This window comes from Mesoplodon mirus (genome assembly GCF_964341445.2).
Source record: "Mesoplodon mirus genome assembly, chromosome: 12".
NCBI lineage: Eukaryota > Metazoa > Chordata > Mammalia > Artiodactyla > Ziphiidae > Mesoplodon > Mesoplodon mirus.
The window spans coordinates 7,257,029-7,283,343 of NC_138988.1; the positions used below are offsets into that span (position 1 = coordinate 7,257,029).

Sequence of the window (26,315 nt, forward strand, 5' to 3'; positions counted from 1 at the left end):
GGAGCAGTCGAAGAGAAAGAATGGTCCAGCCCTTGGGCTGCCAATGCTTCCTAATTAAACACCATTCACCCCATTCAGCAGTAAGTTTTTCCCTTTCCGATTTCACTGGCAAAGCTCTTATCACCACCTCTCACCTGAGGTTTTTCCTAAGCCTCCTGACCAATCCATCTCTTTTGAATCTCATCTCTTTTCCAATCTATCAGACACATGAACCTGATTAATTTCTCTAAAGCGAAGCTTGGATTATGCCATTTCTATGCTAAGAAACCCTTAAGGACTACCTCTGTGTAAAAATTAAATCAAAATGTCTTGATTCACATTCAGAGCTCTCTGTTTTCTATCTTCAAACTAGCTTTATCTCCAACTCTCCAATTACACACTTACTTGTCCCTATGCTCCAGTCAATCTGCTACTCTCAAACATGACCCACCTTTTTTGCTCTCTAGGAATTTACAATTTAATTAGGAAGATTAGACAGATACAGAACTAAAATACAACCCAAGCCAGTGGATTCCAAAGGACAAAAGAGTGGTACAAATTACAAAAGCTATGAGTTCAGGAAAACATATTTTGAAAAAAGAAGGCTTCTTTCTGGCAAGGTGACAGTGACCAGAAGCAATTCCTCAGTTACTCATAAACATATCCAACTACACGACAAGAACTTACCTGTGTACACTGTTCACTGCTGAGGTCTCCTCTCCCTGGGGTCAAACTGGAAGATCCACTTCTAAAAACATTATTTTAGACCCATTTTTGTAATATTTTGTAACAACTGGCAATAAATTTAAGAATTGTGCCTTCCTTGGGATTGGGGTGGAGATAAAAGTGCATGAAAGCACAGACAAGTTTGTTTGTTTGTTTTTAAAATATTTATTTATTTAGCTGCACCAGGTCTTTGATGCAGCATGCGGGATCTGGTTCCCTGACCAGGGATGGAAACCAGGCCCCCTACATTGGGAGCGTGAAGTCTTAACCACTGGACCACCAAGCAAGTCCCCAAGTATTTATTTAGACCATACAAAATGTGGATTAGAGCAAACAATGGTTATCTCAGATTTTTTTAAGGGTACATTAAATTAGTAAAAATCATAAGGGCAAGCACTCGGCATTGTTCTAACTATTTAATGCTCTCAACAACTCTATGAAGTAAATACTATTAATATCTTTATTTCACAGATGTGAGAATACAAAGGCACAGAGAGGTAAAGTAACTTACCCAAGATCATTCAACTAATAAATAACGGAGCCAGTATTTCACCCCAGGCAAGCAGTATGGCTCCAGAGAATGAACTTTTTTTTTTTTTTTTTTTTTTTTTGCGGTACGCGGGCCTCTCACTGCTGTGGCCTCTCCTGCCGCGGAGCACCGGCTCCAGGTGCGAAGGCTCAGCGGCCATGGCTCACGGGCCCAGCCGCTCCACGGCATGTGGGATACTCCCAGACCGGGGCACGAACCCACGTCCCCCGCATCGACAGGCGGACTCTCAACCACTGCGCCACCAGGGAAGCCCCAGAGAATGAACTTTTAACCAGTATACTATGCAGCCTCTACGGATTACTAATGCTGACTCTAAGGATGTTTCCTGAGGTCCCAGGAATTCATGACAAATCATTTCCAAGAAGCATGAACTAAATTCCAATCTCATTTTGCAATGGTAACAACTTATCAAGCCCCAAGCTTCTTTTAGGTGTTACAATTGTGGCATCAAAGTGCAAAGGGGGAAAAATCCACAGGAAGACATTATTTATATGAAACATGGTGTTCCAGACAGGAATAACACAGCAGTGGAGAAACCTGTATGGTGTAGTGCCCAGGATTGGAGCAGATGCAGAAGAATGCATCCCAGGGAGATCAGGGTTTCCCTTTTTTAGAAACATTTCTAGAACTTAATTTCTTAGCAATCCCTAGTTTTAAACCATCAGAATGTAATGACTGTGATCGCAATTCTGTAAAAATTACATGTAGTATATACAGTCAAGATTAGAAGGAACATGGGGGAATTCCCTGGTGGTCCAGTGATTAAGAATCCGTCTTCCAATGCAGGGGACAGGGTTCGATTCCTGGTTGGGGAACTAGGATCCCAAATGCGGCAGGGCAACTAAGCCTGTGCGCTCTAGAGCCCATGCGCCACAACCAGAGAGCCCACATGCTGCAACTACTGAGCACGCACACTCTGCAGACTGTGCACCACAACTAGAGAGCCCGCACACTCTGTAGCCCACGCACCACAACTAGAGAGAGGCCCACGCGCCACAACGAAGAGTTCACGCACCGCAATGAAAGATCCCACGCGCTGCAACGAAAGATCCCACATGCTGCAACATGGAAAAGTGGCAACAAACATTTGCTCACTTCTCTTATTATGGTTTTAATGTCTTCTGTTACAATGATGTCTACACAATGTAACAATTTATTTTGTAAGACAGCAACTTGATTAATTGACCATGAGCCACAGAAATCAGAATTTCCATGCATACCTGTCTGCCGCTATGATGCCAGCCATAGTGACAGCACCAATGATACCAATGAGCTTGTACTTGAACATGGTGCTAGAGAGCTGTTTTCGTATCACCAGGTGCATGTCATCCTACAAGGAAACAATGATAAAGAGGAAGATGTTGGAATGGTACAGCAAAAGAGCCTACGAATATCAGAGCCAAAAAACCTAGAATAGCAAGGGTTCTATCATTTACTAACTGTGTGGTCTTTGGTGAGTCATTTAATCTTCCTGAGTCTCAATTATTTTCATCTATAAAATGGGAAAGGTTTTTCAAGGATCAGAGACAAATTACACAAAATTCAAAGAACGGGGCCCAACATATGGTAGACATTCAATAATAATAGCTGTTATTGTTACCGTTGTGATAGTTGCTTGATATAGATAATGTGAATTATCATAATGTTGTTGGCTGATCAGGCAGAAGTAATCAAACAGAAAACAGTACTTAGGAATAAATTTAACCAAGGAGGCAAAAGACTTATACATTAAAAACTGCATAACATTGCTGAAAGAAATTAAAGAAGACCTAAATAAATGGAAAGATATCCCATGTTCATGGAAGACTGAACATTGTTAAGATGATAATATGCTCATTCAGTGTAATCCTTATTAAAATACCAACGGCATTTTTTACAGAAATAGAAAAACCCATACTAAAATTCATATGGAATTTCAAGGGACCCCAAATAGCCAAAACTATCTCGAGGGACTTCCCTCGTGGCGCAGTGGTTAAGAATCCACCTGCCAATGCAGGGGACATGGGTTTGATCCCTGGTCTGGGAAGATTGCACATGCCATGGAGCAACTAAGCCCATGCACCACAACTACTGAGCCTGCGCTCTAGAGCCTGCAAGCCACAACTACTGAAGCCCACACACCTAGAGCCACAGTAAGAGAAGCCACTGCAATGAGAAGCCTGCACACCACAACGAAGAGTAGCCCCCGCTCGCTGCAACTAGAGAAAGCTCGCACGTGGCAACAAAGACCCAACGCAGCCAAAAAATAAATTTAAAACATAGAATTAAAAAAAAATGTTGAAAAAGAACAAATTTGGAGGGCTCACACTTCCCAATTTCAAAAGTACTACAAAGTTACAGTAATCAAAAGAGTGTGCTACCGGCATAAGGACATACATTTAGACCAACAGATAGAATACACCCTAGAAATAAACTCTCACACATATGGTCAATTGATTGTCCACAAAGGTGCCCAGACCACTCAATGGAAAAAGAGTCTTTTCAACAAAAGGTACTAGAAAAATCTGGATACCCACACACACAAAAATGAAGTTGAGGGACTTCCCTGGTGGTCCAGTGGGTAAGACTCTGGGTTCCCAATGCAGGGGGCCCAGGTTCAATCCCTGGTCAGGGAACTGGATCCCGTATGCGTGCTGCAACTAGTAGGTCGTATGCCGAAACTAAGAGTTCTCATGCTGCAACTGAGAAGTCCTCATGCTGCAACTAAGAAGTCCACATGCCACAACGAGGATCCCGTATGCCACAACTAAGACCTGGCACAACCAAAATTAATTAATTAATTAATTAATTAATTAATGAAATAAAAACTGGTTTGGTTAAAAAAAAAAATGAAGTTGAACCCTCACCTTACACCATAGTTAAAAATTAACTCAAAGTGAGTCAATGATGTAAATTTAAGAGCTAAAACTAAAACTCTGAGAAGAAATCATAGGGGAGATTTTTCATGACTTCAAATTTGGCAATTTTTTAGAAGTATGACACCAAAAGCACCAGTAACAAAAGAAAAAAAATAGATTGGTTGGACTTCATCAAAACTACATCAAAGAACACTGTCAAGACTAAAAGACAATCCACAGAACAAGAGGAAAAAATTTGCAAATCATATATCTGATAAGGGATTAATATCCAGAGTATATAAAGAACTCCTATACATCAACAACAACAAAAAATAATTCATTTAAAAAGTGAGCAAAAGGGCTTCCCTGGTGGCGCAGTGGTTGAGAGTCCGCCTGCCGATGCAGGGGACACGGGTTCGTGCCCTGGTCCGGGAAGATCCCACATGCCGCGGAGCGGCTGGGCCCGTGAGCCATGGCCGCTGGGCCTGCGCGTCCGGGGCCTGTGCTCCGCAACGGGAGAGGCCACAACAGTGAGAGGCCCGCGTACCGCAAAAAAAAAAAAAAAAAAAAAAAAAGTGAGCAAAGGACTTGAATAGACTTTTTCCAAAGAAGATATACAAGGACCAATAAGCACACAAGATGTTCAACATCATTAGTCATCTGGGAAATGGAAATCAAAACCACAATGAGATACCACTTTTCAAACAGTAGGATGGTTAAACATAAAAAATAGAAAATAAGTGTTGGTGAGGATGTGGAAAAATTGGAACCCTCAACTGTTCATGGGAATGTAAAATGGTACACCCTCTGTGGAAAACAGTTTGGTGGTTCCTCAAAATGTTAAAACACAGAATCATCACCTGACTCAGAAATTCCACTCCTAGGTATGTACCCAAGAGAAGTGAAAACAGGGACTCAAAGAGATACTTGTACATCAATGTTCATAGCAGCATTATTCAAAATAGCCAAAAGATGGAAAAAAGCCAATATCCATCAATGGGTGAATGGATAAACTACTTGCAGTCTATAAATAGAATGGAACACTATCAGCCATAAAAAGGAATAAAGTCCTGAGATATTCTACAACATGGAGGAACCGTGAACACATTATGCTAAGTGAAATAAGCCAGACACAAAAGGATAAATATTGTACGACTCTATTTAAATGAAGTACCTAGGTGATGCAAATTCATAGAAGTATATTAGAGGTTACCAGGGTGTAGAGAAAGGGAATGGGGAGTTACTGCTTAATGGGGACAGAGTTTCTGCTTGGGATGATGAAAAAGTTCTGGAGATGGATAGTGGTAGTGGTTGCACAACATTAAGTCAATGTACTTAATGTCACTGAGTTGTACACTTAAAATTGGTTAAAATAGTAAAATTTATCTTACGTATATTTTACCACAATTAAAAAATAAAATAGGGCTTCCCTGGTGGCACAGTGGTTAAGAATCCACTTGCCAAGGCAGGGGACACGGGTTTGAGCCCTGGTCCAGGAAGATCCCACATGCCGTGGAGCAACTAAGCCCGTGCGCCACAACTACTGAGCCCATGTGCCACAACTACTGAAGCCCGTGCGCCTAGAGCCCGTGCTCCACAACAAGAGAAGCCACTGCCCTGAGAAGCCCGCGCACTGCAACGAAGAGTAGCCCCCGCTTGCCACAACTAAAGAAAGCTGCATGCAGTAACGAAGACCCAACGCAGCCATAAATAAATAAATTAAAATAAAATAAAATAAAATAATGATGTACTTCTATTATTACTGACATGAAGAAATCGTCAAACTGTACTGCTAAATGAAACAAGCAAGACACAGAACAAGAGGGTAAGGTGTGGAATATAGGTATACAAGTAAATACAAATTTGTTAATTCTCAGAACATCTCAGAAAGCCATAAGCTAATAACAGCGATTGCCTTTAGAGCACCAGCTGCCTAGACGACTGAGAGGGAGGAGACATCTTTCACTACCTTTCTATACCTTCTGAATTTTGTACCATGCGTGTATATTACCCAGTCAATTAACTTTAGTTAAAAAAAAAGTGCTGGTTGTTCAAAGTCACAGGCCAGTATGGATTACTGCCACAAGGTGGCACGAAAGATATAAAAGAGCTATGAGTTATGATTCCAACCTAATCTTTAGTTCCTTTGCCTGGCTTTTTCAGTGAATGATGCCCACAAATGAGAGCAGGCCCAGATGGAGTTCACATTAGATGGAGATGTTCCTTAGGGAACAAGGGAATTCCCTGTGTCCCCGTGGCACTCAGTATAGTACTTGAGTGGCTTTTCTTACTCAGTTTCATAATTAGCTGATTACAGACTCATTTTCACCCTAACAGACTAAGCTCCTTGAGGGCAGAAGGTCTAATATATACCTATCATCTCAGTGCTTGGGACACAGTAGACACCTAATGTTTGTAGTAAGAAAAGAATAAACAAATGCTAGGACTACAGCTATGTACTCTATTTCTACCACTACACAGGCTGCAGTAATTTTGTTCAGCAAATTTCAATTGAAGAGGTTTAAAAGATTCTTTCTCAACACACTGCCTCTTACCTGGATGTGACTGCTGGCCTCATGCTGTGTGCTAAATGCCAGTGTGCTGAGAATATAGAAGAGTTTTCGTATTTGCTGGGGTGACATATTATCCAGATAGTCTAGAATGCCCTGGGAGAAAAAAATGCCAATGATGAGATTAGCAAGTAACATTTTTTCCCTTTAAATAAAAAAATTAAAATCCTCATAAGAGGCACACACAGATAGCCAGGCATCTGTTCCACAAAAGCTTCAGTTCTCTACAACTATACTCAGAGCCCAAAGGGTTGATGTTCTGCTTAGTCATGCTAACATACCTCCTCCTAGTTCCCCTCTTTTTTTTTTTTTTTTGCAGTACACGGGCCTCTCACTGTTGTGGCCTCTCCCGTTGCGGAGCACAGGCTCCGGAGGCGCAGGCTCAGCGGCCATGGCTCACGGGCCCAGCCACTCCGCAGCATGTGGGATCTTCCCGGACCAGGGCACGAACCCATGTCCCCTGCATGGGCAGGCGGACTCTCAACCACTGCGCCACCAGGGAAGCACCTCCCCCTATTCTTTTTCTCCACACTTCCCTTTTTCCTAGTGAAAACAGTATTTTGCCAAAAGTTATGTCTCTGACCTTATTTCTCAGCTTCTACTCCATGAATAACTTATTCATCCTCTAGAGATACGGAAAGAGTCACAGGGGAACTACTTATTTTTTGACCTTGGGCAAAGCCTCAGTTTTCTCATCTGTAAAATGGGGATAACAGGGCCTACACAGTTATCTTTCAAAGCCCAGACTTGATTATGTCAAACCCTCATTAAAAACCTGTAACAGGGGACTTCCCTGGTGGGGCAGTGGTTAAGAATTTGCCTGCCAAAGCAGGGGACACGGGTTCGATCCCTGGTCCGGGAAGATGCCGCAGAGCAACTAAGCCCGTGCGCCACAGCTACTGAGCCTGCGCTCTAGAGCCCATGAGCCACAACTACTGAAGCCCGCACACCTAGAGCCCGTGCTCCACAGCAAGAGAAGCCACCACAATGAGAAGCCCACACACAGCAATGAAGAGTAGAGAAAGCCCACGTGCAGCAACGAAGACCCAACGCACTAAAAATAAATAAATGAATTAAAAAAAAACAAAACTTGTAACAAGCTCCCTCTTGTCCATAAAATAAAGTTGCAACTCTTTAGCATAGTATTTAAGATCCTTCATAATCTGGCCCTGTCCTATGTCCTCACCTCCCGCGACCGCTCACCTTATCCTATCCGCCAACCATGCTAATCTACCTGTCATCCCTCAGGCACACCATGGATGTGGGTAGTGCCAATTTGCTTCTGTTCAAACTGTTCTCTGCCTAGATGTACTTCCCTTACTTTTTCTTGTCAAATCTCTATCCTTCAAGAATCACTCCAATGTTATCTCTTCTTTGAAGACTTCTCCAGTTAATTATTCCTGCTCTGGTATATCTACAGCACGTTATTAGAGAATTCATCATGTATTTTTAGTGACTTACTTATGTGTCTTACTTTCTATCATCAAAGGCAAAGACTAACTTTTATAGCCACAGCACCCAGAATAGAGCCTGGCACATGGTTAGGTAAAAACAAGTATTCAGGCGACTTCCCTGGTGGCGCAGTGGTTGAGAGTCCGCCTGCCGATGCAGGGGACACGGGTTCGTGCCCCGGTCCAGGAAGATCCCACATGCCGCGGAGCGGCTGGGCCCGTGAGCCATGGCCGCTGAGCCTGTGCGTCCGGAGCCTGTGCTCCGCAACGGGAGAGGCCACAGCAGTGAGAGGCCAGCGTACCGCAAAAAAACCCCCAAAAAACAAGTATTCATTGAATGAATTAATACAAAGATAGATGAGTTATTTTTTCTATTATTTGCCCCATCACTCTCACCTCCATTATCACCTGCTTCTACCAATCACAGTACTCAATATCTAGAGTACAAAATAAATTGCTGTTAACTAACAGATATATCAGGTACCTCTCAAATATATGCAAGAAAGAAAAATGATTCAGTATGTCAATGGTAGGACTAGTTACCTTCACAAAGACAGCATTCAGCCTCATAGCAGATGGGTTTAGAACTACCAACTCTAGGAGGACATCCAATGCAGTATCAACTTCAGCTTCGTTCCCACTGCAGATATGGGTCACTAGGGCACCAATCACTTCCTATACAGAGAAGAGTAAACAGTGTGAAGCTAAAATATGGTATGGTCATCTAAAAGAGGTTCATGCCAGAGCCCATTCCAATCTAAAAGAGGTTCATGCCAGAGGCCATTCCAATCTCAACTTGGTTAAAATCCCAACCCACCCAATCCCATCGTCTAATTCTATTAACTAGTTTTCATTAATGTTAGATTCAGGAGGTTTAGGATTATGTCACTCTAACAACACTACCATCCAGTCTTCATTTATTTCCCATAATTTACCAGTGAGCACTGTCTAAACCCTCCTGATTTTGCTCCCTGGCATAGTCTTTTTCTTTTCCTTTTTCTCATATGGGTTAAATATTACCCATTCAGTTATGGTTGTACTTAATCTATTGAAATTTACTGAAAAGGTGGCACTCAAGGAGCTAAAGGTTTTTACGAGTTAGACTTGTATGTTTCAAGTAAACATGGGTCATGATGTTGTCTCTAAGACATTAAGACGATTCCCCCCAAAAGTTTTAGATGTCATTCTCCTTTCCTTTATACTGCTGCTCCACACTGAGTCACATGGTTTTCTCAAGTGCAGTACCTATCTCATGCCAGCTGAGTCTATAGCTCTGTTTTTTTGTTGTTGTTGTTGTTTTGCAGTATGTGGGCCTCTCACTGTTGTGGCCTCTCCCGTTGCGGAGCATAGGCTCCGGATGCGCAGGCTCAATGGTCATGGCTCACGGGCCCAGCTGCTCCGCGGCATGTGGGATCTTCCCGGACTGGGTCACGAACCCATGTCCCCTGCATCGGCAGGTGGACTCTCAACCACTGCGCCACCAGGGAAGCCCCTATAGCTCTGTTTTAAATTTTAAAAATTTTGTCTTCATTTTTAAAAGTTCCATTTAAATGTGCTTTAATGTTGTTAATAAAGGTATAGCATACATAAACAATACAAAATAAGACACTTTGTTCTTTGTTTTTATAATCACTTTCCATAAGTACAGCCCTCCCTGACTGGATATGTGCTACTAAATATGGTGTCCCGTGTTCATGGGAACAGGGTTAGGCCCTCAGGCATTTCTCCTTCATTTCTTTTCCACCACACTTTTTTCTAGAGAACAACTCCAGGATCAATTGGCAGTTGATTATTTAGAGCTAAGTTTAAAACTGCCATTACTGTACTGTGAAAATTGCACGATAATCCCAGCCCTTTAAGCCAATGTTTGTTTGAAGCAGACTGGAGCTGGACCTTATTTTAGACTCAGAGAATTTGAAAGCTCAAAACACAGAGTTAGATCCTCAAGTCCAATCTCATTTTGAGACTAGGACTAGAATTAAGTTTTCCCAACTCCCAGTTCAGAGTTCTTTCTCCTTCAATGCCTTCCAAACAAGAAGAAATAAAAACATCAGATCACATGCAAGTCACCTGGAATTGCATTTCTTTCCTTTTCCCTGTTCCCTCCTTCCCAAAATAAACATTTCAACATACCTGCTGGCAGTAAGTGTCAAAAAAGTTAAATGCATATTTGTATAGGAGACTGCCAAACAAAATTATGCTCTGGTCTAGGGAGTGCAACAAACTCTGCGCCAGGGACAAAATGGATGGACAAACATCCTTAAGAACCTTGAGGAGGGAAGAGTAGAGAGAAATGAAGCTGTGGGAGAAACTTAGTTATCACAGCATCTAGAGTTGCTATTGCTAACCCTACTAAGATGTCAGAGTTCTCCCCAATTCTCATTTTAACTTAAGGAACCTTAATTTTTGTTTTACTCAGAATAATCCTTCACCATTCTGAGTTTCTCTCAGGATCAGTGAGATTCAACATACGGGTAAGAATTGACCTGTAAGCTCAAGGAAGTTAAACCACAAGCCTAATAGCTGGTAATCTGTTCCTATCTGCCCAGTTCGGAACTAGAATCCAGATCTCCTAAATCCCAATTTCCTCATTTAATCATACTGCCACACTGGGGATATAGCAGGTCTCCTCTGCCTTGGTTATGATTTGAAATCAGTCTATAAGGTTCAATGCTAACTAATCTGATTTCTTTGAAAGAACATCAAGAGGAGAACTGATCATGTCCTACCAAGAAGGTAGTAGGTGGACATTAATGGAACCAGAATAAATAATCAGTTATTAAGTCCAGTTTCTTTACTGATATCATCACAATTAAAAAAAAATCTTAAATTAAGCACTGAAATGGATATATAATGCTTTATTCAGGAAAATGCAATAAAAATTATATATGGTTTCTGCCCTATGCAAAATTATAGGCCAAAACATGTATCATAGCAGAAATAAGCACAGAAAGAACTGTAAGATAAAATAATACAAACTTTAAATCCATTCCTAAATATAAAGTCTATTTATGTATGTATGTATGTACGTATTTATGGCTGCATTGGGTCTTTGTTGCTGCGCACAGGCTTTCTCTAGTTGCAGCGAGTGGAGGCTACTCTTTGTTGTGGTGTGCAGGCTTCTCATTGCGGTGGCTTCTCTTGTTGTGGAGCTCGGGCTCTAGGTGTGAGGGCTTCAGTAGCTGTGGCTTGCTGGTTCTAGAGTACAGGCTCCGTAGTTGTGGCGCACGGGCTTGGTTGCTCTGTGGCATGTGGGATCTTCCCGGACCAGGGCTCGAACCCGTGTCCCCTGCATCGCCAAGTGGATCCTTAACCACTAAGCCACCAGGGAAGCCCATAAATATAAAGTCTTAAGACGCAGCTACATATTCTCATTAGTTCCTAAGTCAGGTCCTAAACCTCTGGTTCACCCAGTTTTCTAAGAAGGTATATACACTATTAATATCCTGAATATTCACCTGGAAAACACCATTCCTAGATTATAGAATTCCAATTCAAATGGTTTATATTTCAATAGGAATGATCATCTCAGGGTCATAGTGTTGAATGGCTAAATAGTGATGGTTCAATAGATACAAAATTATGTCTCTATTAGCATTCCTCTGATCCTGTTATACTCAGGGGTTTTTAGAAACTACTTAAAACAGGATACAGAAGGCAAGTTTATCAAAGTTGCAGATCATAGAGAGCTAGACAATTAAAATGATTAACATAAAATTAAGATTCAAAAGTCTCAATGGGCTTGAACAATGGGCTGAAACTAAGATGACATTTTATAAGGGAGCTGTAAAGTTTTCTATTCTAGGTTAAAAATAAAGTTATATAAGTATGTCATTAGAAGACCTGAATTGCAATATTTCCTATAAAAAAAGAATGTGGGGTTTGAGTCTAGTAAGTTCAACATAAACCAATTTTGTGATTTTTGCTAAAAAGATGAAAACCGATCTTAGTTTGATTTGATTAACATCATAATGTCTCAATCAAGGTAAGTAATAATCCTACTATGTTTTGAAATATACTGAGCTCCCTGCCAAACATCTACACCCAGCAAAGCTGGTGATGCCATCATTCCCACACTGGGTAGGAAAGGTTAAAACGACCTCTCTAAAATTTTAAGACTAATGCTGTCTGATTCTCTGACACTTACCAAGTAATGAATATGGAATGTACTCTGTAGCAGCTGTTCTTGAAAGCAGCCTGATCGAATCTTATTTCTTAGCACCCTCTCAATGTACTTCTTTGTCTGAGTGTTGGTGCTATAGATGATGAAAAGCATTGCCAGGTCAAGAATCTGTTGTCAATAAATATGCAACAATACGAAAACAGTTTAATAAATCAGTACATTTACTACAACAAAACAGCAGCTTTCAACTTTTTCCCATTAAAACAAAGAATACTCATTTACTCAACATACTCTCATGGGAGTACCTATGTTTTCATAAAACCCAGAAATATTTTTCAGAGAAATAAAGTGTCACAATTATTAACCACTGGTAACTTTTAAAAAAATATTGGAATACAAGCAAAAGTAGTATTATCACAGAAATAACTTTGAATAGCTTCACATTTATTATGGAAAAAAAGATTAAGTCACTTGCCAACTTCACTATACATTTTCATTATTATTAGGAAAATTACTTTGTGAAAAGTTGGAGAGTCTGTAAATGTCTGTCAATATGAAAAAGGTTATATAAATTATGATGGTCATTTTCAGCACATTATATGGCCATTAAAAATGAGATAGGGGACTTCCCTGCTGGTGCAGTGGTTAAGAATCAGCCTGCCAATGCAGGGGACACAGGTTTGAGCCCTGGTCTGGGAAGATTCCACATGCTGCAGAGCAACTAAGCCCATGCACCACAACTACTGAAGCCCACGTGCCTAGAACCTATGCTCCGCAACAAGAGAAGCCACTGCAATGAGAAGCCCACGCACCACAACAAAGACCCATCGCAGGCAAAAATAAATAAATAAATAAATAAATAAATAAATAAATAAATTTATTAGAGAGAGAGAGAGAGAGAGAGAGATAGGCTAGAGACTTCCATGGTGGTCCAGCAGTTAAGACTCCATGCTTTCAATGCAGGGGGCGCAGGTTCGACCACTGGTAAGGAAACAGATCTCACATGCCGTGTGGTGTGCCCCCCAAAAATATTTTTTTGCATAAAAAATATTTTTAAAAATGAGATAGGCTATATATTTTGACAGACATTCACAACATATTGTGAAGCAAAAGAAAGCAACCTGCAATAATCATAGTAATTCTATTTTTGTAAAAACAATATACAAGTACAAATATGTATAAGAGTGAGTGTTCCTGCACTTGCACACACATACAACTTGTATATGAATAGGAAAAAATCTAGAAGAATGATTATCCATGAAGAGTGGCACAGAGAGCAGAGGTAAACTTTATTTTACACATATTTAGATTACTTGTGGGTTTTTTTTCTCCCCAATTAGCTTGTATTACCTATGTTTAAAAAAAAAAAAAGAGGGACTTCCCTGGTTGTCCAGTGGTTAAGAATCTGCCGTCCAATGCAGGAGATGCAGGTTCGATCTGTGGTCGGGGAACTAAGATCCCATATGCCACAGGGCAACTAAGCCCGTATGCTGCCAAGTACTGAGCCTAATGCGCTCTAGAGCCCATGTGCCACAACTACTGAGCCTGCACACCACAACTAGAGAGCCCAAGGGCTGCAACTACTGAGCCTGTGTGCCAAAACTAGAGAGAAGACCGCACGACGCAACAAAAGATCCCGCATGCCGCAACTAAGACCCGACATAGCCAAATAAATAAATAAAGAGTTACAGCTGCCAAGTAACAGAAGAATATTTTTTTAAAAAAGAGAGATGGGCTTCCCTGGTGGCGCAGTGGTTGAGAGTCCACCTGCCGATGCAGGGGACACGGGTTCGTGCCCTGGTCCGGGAAGATCCCACGTGCCGCAGAGTGGCTAGGCCCGTGAGCCATGGCCGCTGAGCCTGCGTGTCTGGAGCCTGTGCTCCACAACGGGAGAGGCCACAACAGTGAGAGGCCCGCGTACCACCAAAAAAAAAAAAAAAAAAAAAAAAAGAAAAGAGAGAGACAGAGAAGTTAAAAAGTCAAGCGGGACAAAAAGGAAAAACACAAATTACTTGGAACTCACACAACTGAAAAGCAAAAAAACAAACAATCCAATTAAAAGATGTACAGGGAATCTGAATAGAAATTTTTCCAAAGAAGACATACAGATAGCCAACCTCCATGTAATGATGTTCAACATCACTAATCATCAGGGAAACGCAAATCAAAACCACAATGAAATACCACTTTGCACCTGTTAGAACGGCTATCATCAAAAGGACAAAAAATAACACATGTTGGCAAGGATGCAGAGAAGAGGGAATCCTTGTGCACTGTTGGTGGAAATGTAAATTGATGCAACCACTATGGAAAACGGTACAGTGGTTCCTCAAAAAAATAAAAATAGAACTACTATAGACCCAGCAATTCCACTTCTGGCTACGTATCTGAAGAAAACAAAAAACACTAATTTGCAAAGATATCTGCACCCCATGTTCATTAGAGCATTATTTACAATAGACAAGACATGGAAACAACCCAAGTGTCCATTGATGGAATGGATAAAGAAAATGTGATATAAACACACACACTCTCTCTAGAATATTATTCAACCATAAAAAGAACAAATCTTGCTATTGGCAACAACATGGATGAACCCTGAAGGCATTATGTTAAGTGAAATAAGTCAGACAGAGAAAGACAAATAGTGTATGATTTCAATTATATGTGGAATCTAAAAAATAAAACAAAAATTAACTCACAAATACAGAGAACAGAATGGTGGTTGCCAGAGGTAGGGGTAGGGAGTTGGCAGAGAGTTGGTAAAGGGGGCCAAAAGGTACAAATTTCAGTTATAAAATAAATAGGTCATGGGGGTGTAATGTACAACATGGTGAATATAGTTAATAATACTGTATTGCACATTTGAAAGTTACTAAGAGAGGAGACCTTAAAAGTTCTCATCACAAGTAAAAAAAAAACGGTAGCTACGTATGGTGATGGACATTAATGACTTATTGTGGTGATCATTTTGCAATATATACAAGTAACAGATCATAACACTGTACACCTGAAACTAATATAAAATGTCAATTATATCTCAATTAATGAGAAAAGATTTTAATAAATGTTAGATGTTCTAATTAATAAAAGCAAAAACAATAAATTACTTGAGACATCCCTTCACTGAAGGCCCAACGCAGACACCAAAATTCTGACAGATTATAGCAGGACAGAATACAGTTATTAAAAATGACAATAAAAGGACTGCCCTGGGCTTCCCTGGTGGCGCAGTGGTTGAGAGTCCGCCTGCTGATGCAGGGGACACGGGTTTGTGCCCCGGTCCGGGAAGATCCCACATGCTGCGGAGCGGCTGGGCCTGTGAGCCATGGCCGCTGAGCCTGTGCTCCGCAACGGGAGAGGCCACAACAGTGAGAGGCCCGCGTACCGCAAAAAAAAAAAAAAAAAATTAAAAAAAAAATAAAATAAAAGGACTGCCCTGGCAGTCCAGTGGTTAAGACTCCATGCTGCCAATCCAGGGGCATGGGCTCAATCCCTGGTTGGGGAAGATCCTGCATGTGGCATGGTGTGGCCGAAAAAAAAAAAAAAGACAATAAATACAATGCAGAAGCATGCAAAATGTTTATGACACAATGTGAAGAGGAAAAAAATGAGAATACAAAATTATATTTATACAATGATCAGAAATCTAAAAATAGCTATGCAGGAGGTCAAGGGTTATGCAATAATAAAACCGTTGTCTTGGATATTTTGATTCCCTACCCACCCTCAACCTGGCAACCACAAAAAATTATTGAGTTTTTCATTGCTTTATTCAGTATCACAGCAGCTTTTAAAATAGTCATCCAACAACTGGATAATCCAACTAACAAAACTCTACAAAACAAGAGATTCCAACTAAAGAAAATCCTTAAAGGGAACCAATCAGTACACAAGAAATTCAATCATCTGTCTTCTTGACTGAAGAAAGTATCTCCAGATTTAAGACAGATTCAGTACCACTGCCCTGAGAGTAGATGGACTATTTGATTCAGTTCTGTCAGGTAAAGGAAAGTGAAACATGAAATGCCACTATCTTGACAATTCCATGTGGTGGGAGGAAGGGCAATCAGACAGACAGAGGGGCCTGGATACCTAACTCATGACCCAGGCGACTCTAGTCCTCACCTCCTCATGGGAGGGGGACTCAGTTTCTTTGACTGCAACTCACTATGCCTGTTTGGAATGTTACTATTTCCCCTTATGGATATTTTATTTCATTTTATTGCCAGAATAAAGACCATCTGGCAAGTCACCCCTTCAGATTATCTTCCTCAGGCAGCTAATGTTTATTAGAGCAGCTACAAAAGTCACAGAAGGGATGACTGGAAGGAGCCAGAGAAAACAGCAGGAAGGAAAGCCAGCCAATATCACTAATTTTACATCTGCAATACTTAAAATTCATAGTACATGAACATTACCTTGTGTTCCGACACTGAGGTGGTGTTTTCAATTGCCTGGAAAAACAAGGGTTACAAAAATATTACAACACATAAGAACATTTTTCGCCTTATTCAGCATGCTCTGTTCTCTTATCTGAGAACCAATCTGCCCATCTGGCAACCATCACCTATTATTTCTACTTGACTGACTTTTAAGACTTTTATTTCAACCTACCTTTACTTACATATCTGTCACTAATTGCCACCCATTTCTTCCTCAATGTTTAAAGATCTCACTCACCTTAATCCAAGCTTCTGAAATGATTTTCTCATATCTAACAGCTGACTTTATTACGTCAAAGAGAAGAATAACACAGTCTTGACTGCTGTTTTCTTGAGTTCTTGAAGAACTACAAGTAGCAGAGGGAAAAAAAAATCAGTCTTCCACTTACCACAGAGGAACCTGTAAGATCTGGGTTCCTGCTTACTAGCCACGTGCCTTAAAACAAGTCACAACTTCATGTGTACAATGGCTAGTAAAATTGTACTGCGGTCTATCTGGAATTGATCTGCAGAGCAAAGGGAGTACACACACACACACAGATACTTATACATAGAAATATGATTTGAAAAACTGTACAGTAGTACACGATTGTAATACTACTACCACTGTTTGTAGTTGTTAAGTATTAAGATCTTCTGTCCTGGATTCAGGATAAACGTCAGAAAACTTTCCTTGCCTATGTGAGAAAAAGGGTGATAACTGTCCATGAGTTTATACCTTGTTTGTCCTTTATTTTTCAACTTGCTTTGAGAAGCCTGCAACAACGATGGCAAAATACAATGCTGCAGATCCAAATTCTCCCGAAGCTCAGAAATTACCTACAGCAAATGAATATTAGCTATGTGTTCTGCTCATTCATAGCACATAAGCACAATCTATTCTTTCAATAGAAAAACCATAACATTCTCCTGAAAGACTGAGGAAGAAGAATTATTAAATTAAATGTATTGTTGGGACTTCCCTGGTGATCCAGTGGTTGAGAATCCGCCTTCCATTGCAGGGGACACAGGTTTGATCCCTGGTCGGGGAAGTAAGATCCCATATGTCACAGGGCAGCTAAGCCTGTGCGCCACAACTACTGAGCCCACACACCCTGGAGCCTGTGCATCACAACCACAGAGAAGCCCACGTGCCCCAAGAGCCCACGTGCCACAACGAAAGATCCTATGTGCTGCAACTAAGACCTGACACAGACAAAAATAAATAAAATAGTGTTTTACTTACTTAATTAAATGTATTGTTAAACAAGGCATTTTGAAAAAGGCAGCTGATGAAAATAGCTAATGTGAGTATAGTATGCCGTGCTCTTTACTTTTTAAATTATTTTTAAAAATATTTATGGGCATCCCTGGTGGCGCAGTGGTTGAGAGTCCACCTGCCGATGCAGGGGACACAGGTTCGTGCCCCGGTCCGGGAAGATCCCACGTGTGGAGCAGCTGGGCCCGTGAGCCATGGCCGCTGAGCCTGCGCATCCAGAGCCTGTGCTCCGCAATGGGAGAAGCCACAACAGTTAGAGGCCCGCGTACAGCAAAAAAAAAAAAAAAAAAAAATTATTTATTATTTTTGGCTGCATCAGGTCTTAGTTGTGGTATGTGGGATCTTTTGTTGCAGCACGTGGGATCTTTCGTTGTGGTGTGCGGGCTTCTCTCTAGCTGTGGTGCTCGGGCTCCAGAGTGCATAGGCTCTGTAGTTGTGGCACTCGGGCTCTGTAGTTGTGGCACATGGGCTTTCTAGTTGTGGTGCGTGGGATCAGTAGTTGTGGCACATGGACTTAGCTGCCCCGTGGCACGTGGGATCTTAGTTCTCCAACAGGGATTGAACCCGCGTCCCCTGCTTTGGAAGGTGGATTCATAACCACTGGACCACCACGGAAGTCCCTGTCATGCTCTTTAAAATTTCAGAATTCCTTCAGGCATTACACTGAAATCGCAAATATAACCTGTAGTAGCTTATATAGAACAAGTCTGGCTGGTAGCTCCATTCTCTCCCCTGCTGGATTAATCAGCATTATCAATTAGTTTCGGGACAGAGATGAGCAATTTGAACCGATTAATTTAAATAATTTATCTTGATGTATCTTCCTCAAGGTTAGTCTTTTTATGACTTCTGAGTTTCACAAGGGTACCACTGCTATCCCCTGTACTCTCTAGGATCTAGCTGCCTACAGTGTTTGTTGGGAAACAGTAGGGTACCTCAAGTGCATCCGTGGCTGTTATGGAATGAAGAATGAACTTGATGATCATAGGTAAATCGTCCAACATGACAGATGACAGCTTACCCATCACTAACTGGCGGACCTAAACATAAAAAGCACAAAAACCTTACATATTTTCATGTTAATGCCTCAATCTAGTACTGACTCGTTAGGTAAAATTAGAAAAATTATTTCTCTCACTCAGTTTTCTCACTTGTAATTTTGGAAGAAAAACGTCTCATTTTATTTTTTTTTTCCAAATTACAAGCTTTCAATTGTTAATGCTACAGCTTCTTCAAAAACAGACAGGTGATAAACATGAAAGTCTTCTTCTCTTAATTTTGGAGGCTTTTGAATTTTCCACTGGCTAGAGGAAGGCATAAAAAGTTGTTATTCCTATGGGAGCAGTTTGTAACTATACAGGCAATATAGAAGATTTCCACTAAAACATACTGATTAAAAATGAGCAGTTAATCTATCATAGTATGGCACATGAAATTCACTGAAAAGAAAAAAGAGAGCAAACGTCATTCAGCATTGTTTCAAAATGAAATTTTCGGGCTTCCCTGGTGGCACGGTGGTTGAGAGTCCGCCTTCCGATGCAGGGGACACGCATCGCCTGAGCCTGCGCGCCCGGAGCCTGTGCTCCGCAACGGGAGAGGCCACAACAGTGAGAGGCCCGCATACCGCAAAAAAAAAAAAAAAAAAGAAAGAAATTTTCATTATATACGATTGGTCCAAGGCAATGACTGATTGACACTGGTTCTGGGAAGCGAGCAAGCTGGAGCTCTTTCTGGAGAGCAGAGTCCTCCCTACCTTAGTCAGGAGCTTCGGCTCAAGTCGGAGGCTAGAGAGGACATCCAGGATTGGGAGAGTGAGCAGAGTATTCTCTGTTAGAAGGTCACTGTGAATAGTAGAAAGAGAGAAGTTGTGCAAATTTTAACAGAGCTGGGCAAATAATGACGGGAAAATCACTCAAGGTATAGGAAGAGAGGATATACTTAGTTCCAATGAAATTCTATTTATAGTATGTTTCATTAACATTCTCTTGATTTAATAAAAAACTAATGCTCATTTTGAAAAATTCAAACAATAAACAAAGCAGAAACAAGAAGCCCTACCTCATCATCCCCACTACTCAGAGGAAACCACTACTGAGTTTGGTATATAGCCTTCCTGAGAAAAGGAAAAAGAAAACCTACAACAATTACAATGAAGTGTGATAAACATGATAGACGTAAGTGTAGGGTTCTACAGTAGCACACAGTAGAGAAGGACAGTGACGGATCCTAAGAGAAGGTTATACAAAAGGACAAGCAGGCAAAGTGGGGTATACAGTGCTATACACAGAAGGAGCATCCTGCCCAAAAGCACAAAAGCAAGAAATCACTGGACATTTTTGGAGACAGCTTTACAGACAACTATAGAAAAGGAGGTATAACAAATTGGAAGTTTTTAACTACTTCTAGGATAAATACATGGTTGCATTAAAACAGAAATAAAATTATGTAGTGATATTGTTCTCCTCTTCTTCATTATTGCCCTATCAATTAGTATTTTTCACGTAAATGTTAGTAAGCAATGGATGTCTGCAATAGATCTGACACAGCAATGTGCATTAGAATGAATCATTTAGGGACCAAAGAAGTTGATGTTTAATAAGCTCCACAAACTATTTGGATGTGTAGTCAAGATGGAGGACACCCTTGGAGAGAGAAAATGTTAACAAAACGAAGGAATAATGTTTATGTCTCTGCAGACCAAATTTATACACCTAATCCTAAGCCAGACTTCATATTCATGACAGATACACAGGTCTACTCAAATATATACTCATTATTAGAAAAGAAAGAAAGTACACGGATCTACTCAAATATACACTCATTGGGGCTTCCTGGTGGCACAGTGGTTAAGAATCTGCCTGCCATTGCAGGGGACACGGGTTCAAGCCCTGGTCTGGGAAGATCCCACATGCCACGGAGCAACTAAGCCCATGCGCCACAACTACTCAGCCTGCGCTCTAGAGCCCGCAAGCCACAACTACTGAGCCCGTGTGCCACAACTACTAAAGCCCGAACACCTAGAGTCTGTACTCTACAGGAAGAGAAGCCACCATGATGAGAAGCCCACGCACTGCAACGAAGACGCAACACAGCCCAAAATAAATAAATTAATTAATTAAAAAAACTAGGGACTTCCCTGGTGGCGCAGTTGTTAAGAATCCACCTGCCAATGCAGAGGACACGGGTTCGATCACTGGTCCAGGAAGATCCCACGTCGTGGAGCCACTAAGCCCACATGCTGCAACTACTGAGCCCACGCACCACAACTACTGAAACCTGTGCACTCTAGGGCCCACGTGCCACAACTACTGAGCCTATGTGCTGCAACTACTGAAGCCTGCGCGCCTAGAGCCTGTACTCAGCAACAAGAGAAGCCACCACAATGAGAAGCCCGTGCACCACAACGAAGAGTAGCCCCCACTCGCCGCAACTAGAGAAAGCCCATGTGCAGCAACAAAGATACAATGCAGCCAAAAAAAAAAACCACTCATTATTAGAAAAGCAAGTCAAATTCCATACCCTAGAAAGATGGGTATCATCCTCTTTTATAAAAAAAAAAGAAACACATTATTATTATTATTATTTTACATGGATCATCACAGCATCTTTATTTTTAACAGGAAACACATTATTACTACTCTTTATACTGCAGTGATAAGGCTCCCAAAGTGAAGTCTTGCTCAAGATGCCAATGAGGTGCTTACCCACCTGAGTTCTTTCCCCACATCAGCATGCTGGGAATCCCCTAGGATCTCAGGTAGGCTGGTGACAAAGTCATGCTGCAGGTACACTGGAGCAATACTGATCAGCTGCATGATCTTGGTGGTGAGATCCTGCAGTGGAGGAGACTATTAGAATTGTAACACTACCCAGAATGGAGAAAGACCTCCTACTCATGAAATGTAGAGCTGGAATTATTTTGTGTACAATACGACAACTACACACGCACTTAAGCTCAAAGCCTAAAATCAGAGGTAAGTGACCCAGAGATTTTCACAAATGAGATGGTACATAGAAAAAAAAAATAGGCTGGATGTCATATTATTTAATACTTTTTTTTTTTTTTTTAATTTTTTGGCTGCACTGAGCAGCTTGTGAGATATTAGTTCCCCGACCAGGGACTGAACCCGGGCCCCTAGCAGGGAGAGTGCAGAGTCTTAACCACTGGACTGCCAGGGAAGTCCAACAATTGGGGGTTCTTTTGCTTTTTTTTCCCCCCCATTTCTACTGTCTTTATTTCACTTAATCTTCACAACTGTATTCCCATTTTTAAAATGTAGGGTTATGTGCTGCTCAAGGATACACAATTAATAAGTGGCAGACCCAAAATTCCAGCCCAGATGAGATTCCAAAACTCATGTTCTTCCAAATAAAGATTTAGCCTTTGAATGTCTGACAAAAATTAGTAGAATTATTTAAGAACTCTGAAAAGAAATGGGCCTTAAGCAACAGGCTCAAAACAGATTCAACTTTACCAAGGTGCTTAATAACAAGTAACATAATCCCAAAGAAAGTTTCCTCAATATGTAATTAAAATAACACATTTGCAATGAAGTAGGATGGTTTCGGATCTCATCGCTTTTTTTTTTTTTTTTTTTTTCCTTGCGGTACGGGGGCCTCTCACTGCTGTGGCCTCTCCCGTCACAGAGCACAGGCTCCAGACGCGCAGGCTCAGCGGCCATGGCTCACGGACCCAGCTGCACCGCGGAATGTGAGATCCTCCCGGACCAGGGCACGAACCCATGTCTCCCGCATCGGCAGACGGACTCTCAACCACTGCGCCACCAGGGAAGCCCCGGATCTCATTGCTTTTGAGAAATAAAACATAATAATAATCTCTGTACTTTGAGAAGTTAATGAGCTCCTTCCAAATATTTATTTAATAAATGACATCCAGTCATCATAATTAGATACACTTCTTATTTTAGAGAAATTTAATGGGTGAAATAACCATGGTTTTCAAATTATTAAAGCTAAAAAAGATAATGGATAGAAAAATATGAATTTTTTGTTTAGAAAGGAAAAAATACCATGCAAATGCCAAAAGTTTAAGTGTGGAAAACACACTATAAACCCAAGAGACAAAAAGTCCCCAACTTACCTTACTATCCACAACTCTGTCAAGCCACTTCAGTTGATTGATGATGAGTCGAGGCATGTTGAGTCCATCACTGTTCACGCTGAATGTTAGGATGGATGAGAAGTCAGGAACGTACCCTTTCTGACTTACACAGCAGCAAGCATTAATACTGCATATAACATTTCAGCCGTTCAGTTAACATTTTCTAAACACTTACCATGCGTTGCACACTGTGCTAAACACACAGGTAATACAAAAAAAAGCATGAGACATATGCTTATGTATGTTGAGAAAGATGTCTGGAGGAAGACACACTAAACTGTTAGTGGCTATATCTGGGGAGGGTTTAGAGAGGGGAAGAAAAGTCTGGAGAGTATCTCTTAAAATATATGAACAATTAAAAAAAATAAAGGTAACAAACTTTAACAAATTGAATAAGATAACTTGTTTTTAAAGGTAAACAACTGGGACTTCCCTGGTGGCGCAGTGGTTAAGAATCCGCCTGCCAATGCAGGGGACACGGGTTCGAGCTCTGGCTCGGGAAGGTCCCACATGCCGCAAAGCAACTAAGCCCGTGTGCCACAACTACTGAGCCTGCGCTCTAGAGCCCGCGAGCCACAACTACTGAGAGCGCGCACCTAGAGCCCGTGCTCCGCAGCAAGAGAAGCCACCGCAATGAGAAGCCCACGCACCGCAACAAAGAACAGCCCCTGCTTGCGGCAACTAGAGAAAGCCTGCGCACAAGGCCCAAAGCAGCCAAAATAAATTTTAAAAATAAATAAAATAAATAAAATAAAATAAGAGGTAAAAAACTAATTACATCAATGTGATAAAGTACTAAAAAATGCAAGTAATTTTTACCACTATGGAAACAGAAGGTCAGATTTAGACTGTCGAAGTACTGAAAACCATTTATGGATGAAGAGAAGTTGGCTCAGTATTAGTATTATCATTAATATAACAATATTTATTAATAATCATTAATTATTATTAATATTCATAATAAATTATTATAAATAACTTCCCAGTATTATTTCCCCTAAAATGACAGTCTCTGCCTTCTTACCAGCCTCCTATATCTAACTTTTGGACCACCTCCAGCTCCTCTTCTTGACAGCATTCTCAGTCTTTGTTTACTATAGACAAATTTAACTGCTAAAAAAGACTTAGCCAGGACACAAAGCATAGTGCAAGCCATTCAGGCAAATCATATTATTTCTAAAGATAAATCTTCAAGTTTACTATTGTTACATACAAGACCCAGAAGCAGCACATATTAAAAAGGAGGAAATAAAAATTACCTAAATCCTCTCTCCCAGAGAGGTCCACCATTGATATACATGTGTATATGTGTCTATGTAAATGTGTATGTATGTACCTTTTTTTAACAAAATACTGAGTGGAACTGTAAATACTGATTTGTAGCCTGTTTTTTCAATTAATGCATGGTATTAAATAATCCTCTTTAAAATTTTTAATGTCCACATTATATTCCATTACGTGGATATAACTAATTTACTTAACCAATCTCCTATAGTTGAATATCTCAGTTTACAATTTTTGTTACTTTAAACAGTAATATTATTCATTACTGTTTTCATTCATAGGTATTGCCTTAGGATAAATCTGGAGGCATGGCTGAACATTAAAGGGTATGCAATTAGGTTTTGATACACACAACCTACTGCCCTTCAGAGTAATTACACTGCTTTATATGTTTACCAGTGATATATGAGCATGCCTGTTCATCGCACTCAACAAGGGAGATCCTTTGAGAGGGAAAAAATCTATTTATTGTTTGAAATTGTTGTATTTGATTATTAATGAACTTGAGCATTAAAAAAAAGTGTTTAATGCTCTTATATTTCTTCTCCGTGAATTGTCTATTCATGACCTTTATCTACTTTTCTGTTAGGCTGTTCTTTTTTTCTCTTAGTTATTTTTTTATTATTACTATTTTTAAGTAAATTTATTTATTCATTTTTAATTTTGGCTGCATTGGGTCTTCGTTGCTGCATGCAGGCTTTCTCTAGTTATGGCGAGTGGGGGCTACTCTTCATTGTGGTGTGCGGGCTTATCATTGCAGTGGCTTCTCTTGTTGCGGAGCATGGGCTCTAGGTGCGCAGGCTTCACTAGTTGTGGCACATGGGCTCAGTAGTTGTGGCTGGCGGGCTCTAGAGTGCAGGCTTAGTAGTTGTGGTGCACGGGCTTAGTTGCTCTGTGGCATGTGGGATCTTCTCGGACCAGGGCTCAAACCCATGTCCCCTGCATTGGCAGGCAGATTCTTAACCACTGTACCACCAGGGAAGTCCCTTAGTTATTTTTTAAAGTAAGAAAGAATTTTTGGGGGGGCCATACCACATGGCTTGCAGGATCTTAGTTCCCCCGACCAAGGATCAAACCCAGACCCCAAGAGAGTGAAAGCCCGGAATTCTAACCATTGGACCGCCAGGAAATTCCCTTAAAGTAAATTTTTTAAAATGGTAGCTCATATGCAGTATAAAATTGAAAAGGTAAAGAACAGTATTCAGAGAATATATAACTCCAGCCAATTGGCTCCACTCCTGGGAGACAACCACTATTACCAGTTTACTGTGTATCCTAGGAATACATGGACATATAAATAGATGAAATTTCAAAGAAAGTCAACCCAGTAAAACTTCAGTAGTCATTTAAGAATCTGGAGTCATAATAAATATGATCTTCAGACATACCAATGATGCTTCAGAGCAACGTTTTCAGAGAGAAACATAAGTACACCAGGGTACTTTGAGCATTCCAAAGTAACTCCACTTACTTTTTGAAAAGAAACTCTGGCAACTTTTCAAATAAGATTTTGATAATGGCAGGCTAAAAAAGAAGACATAGGGAGTTAGGAGATTGTCTCAAAATGTACAACAGAAATGCATAATTAGCTGTAATTCTCTCCAACGAGAGTTCTTGGAGGAAAAACCCTGCTATAATTGAAATCCTCATTATAAGAATGTCCACCTGGCAGGAATGTAAATTGATACAGCCAATATAGAGAACAGTATGGAGGTTCCTTAAAAAACTAAAAACAGAACTACCATATGACCCAGCAATCCCACTACTGGGCATATACCCTGAGAAAACCATAATTCAAAAAGAGTCATGTACCACAGTGTTCACTGCAGCTCTATTTACAATAGCCAGGACATGGAAGCAACCTAAATGTCCACTGACAGATGAATGGATAAAGAAGATGTGGCACATATATACAATGGAATATTAATCAGGCATAAAAAGAAACGAAATTGAGTTATTTGTAGTGAGGT

General features: G+C 40.7%; 1 protein-coding gene across 2 annotated transcripts in view; it reads right to left on the minus strand.

The window, feature by feature from the left end:
- Positions 1-26,315, minus strand: part of FANCD2 (FA complementation group D2) — a 58,651-nt gene that overhangs the window by 25,717 nt on the left and 6,619 nt on the right. Inside the window, exons 7-20 of one of the 2 annotated variants that reach the window (XM_082639678.1) lie at positions 25,817-25,869; positions 23,041-23,119; positions 21,648-21,772; positions 19,693-19,780; positions 18,875-18,979; positions 17,400-17,500; positions 16,920-17,028; positions 16,658-16,693; positions 12,261-12,404; positions 10,247-10,381; positions 8,657-8,788; positions 6,648-6,758; positions 2,476-2,585; positions 667-727 (exon numbers count right to left, since the gene is read on the minus strand). In XM_082639678.1, coding sequence (XP_082495804.1) covers positions 667-727; positions 2,476-2,585; positions 6,648-6,758; positions 8,657-8,788; positions 10,247-10,381; positions 12,261-12,404; positions 16,658-16,693; positions 16,920-17,028; positions 17,400-17,500; positions 18,875-18,979; positions 19,693-19,780; positions 21,648-21,772; positions 23,041-23,119; positions 25,817-25,869 — 1,389 coding nt within the window. The remainder of the gene's footprint in view (positions 1-666; positions 728-2,475; positions 2,586-6,647; positions 6,759-8,656; positions 8,789-10,246; positions 10,382-12,260; positions 12,405-16,657; positions 16,694-16,919; positions 17,029-17,399; positions 17,501-18,874; positions 18,980-19,692; positions 19,781-21,647; positions 21,773-23,040; positions 23,120-25,816; positions 25,870-26,315) is intronic. The other variant, XM_082639679.1, reaches the window with a different exon arrangement.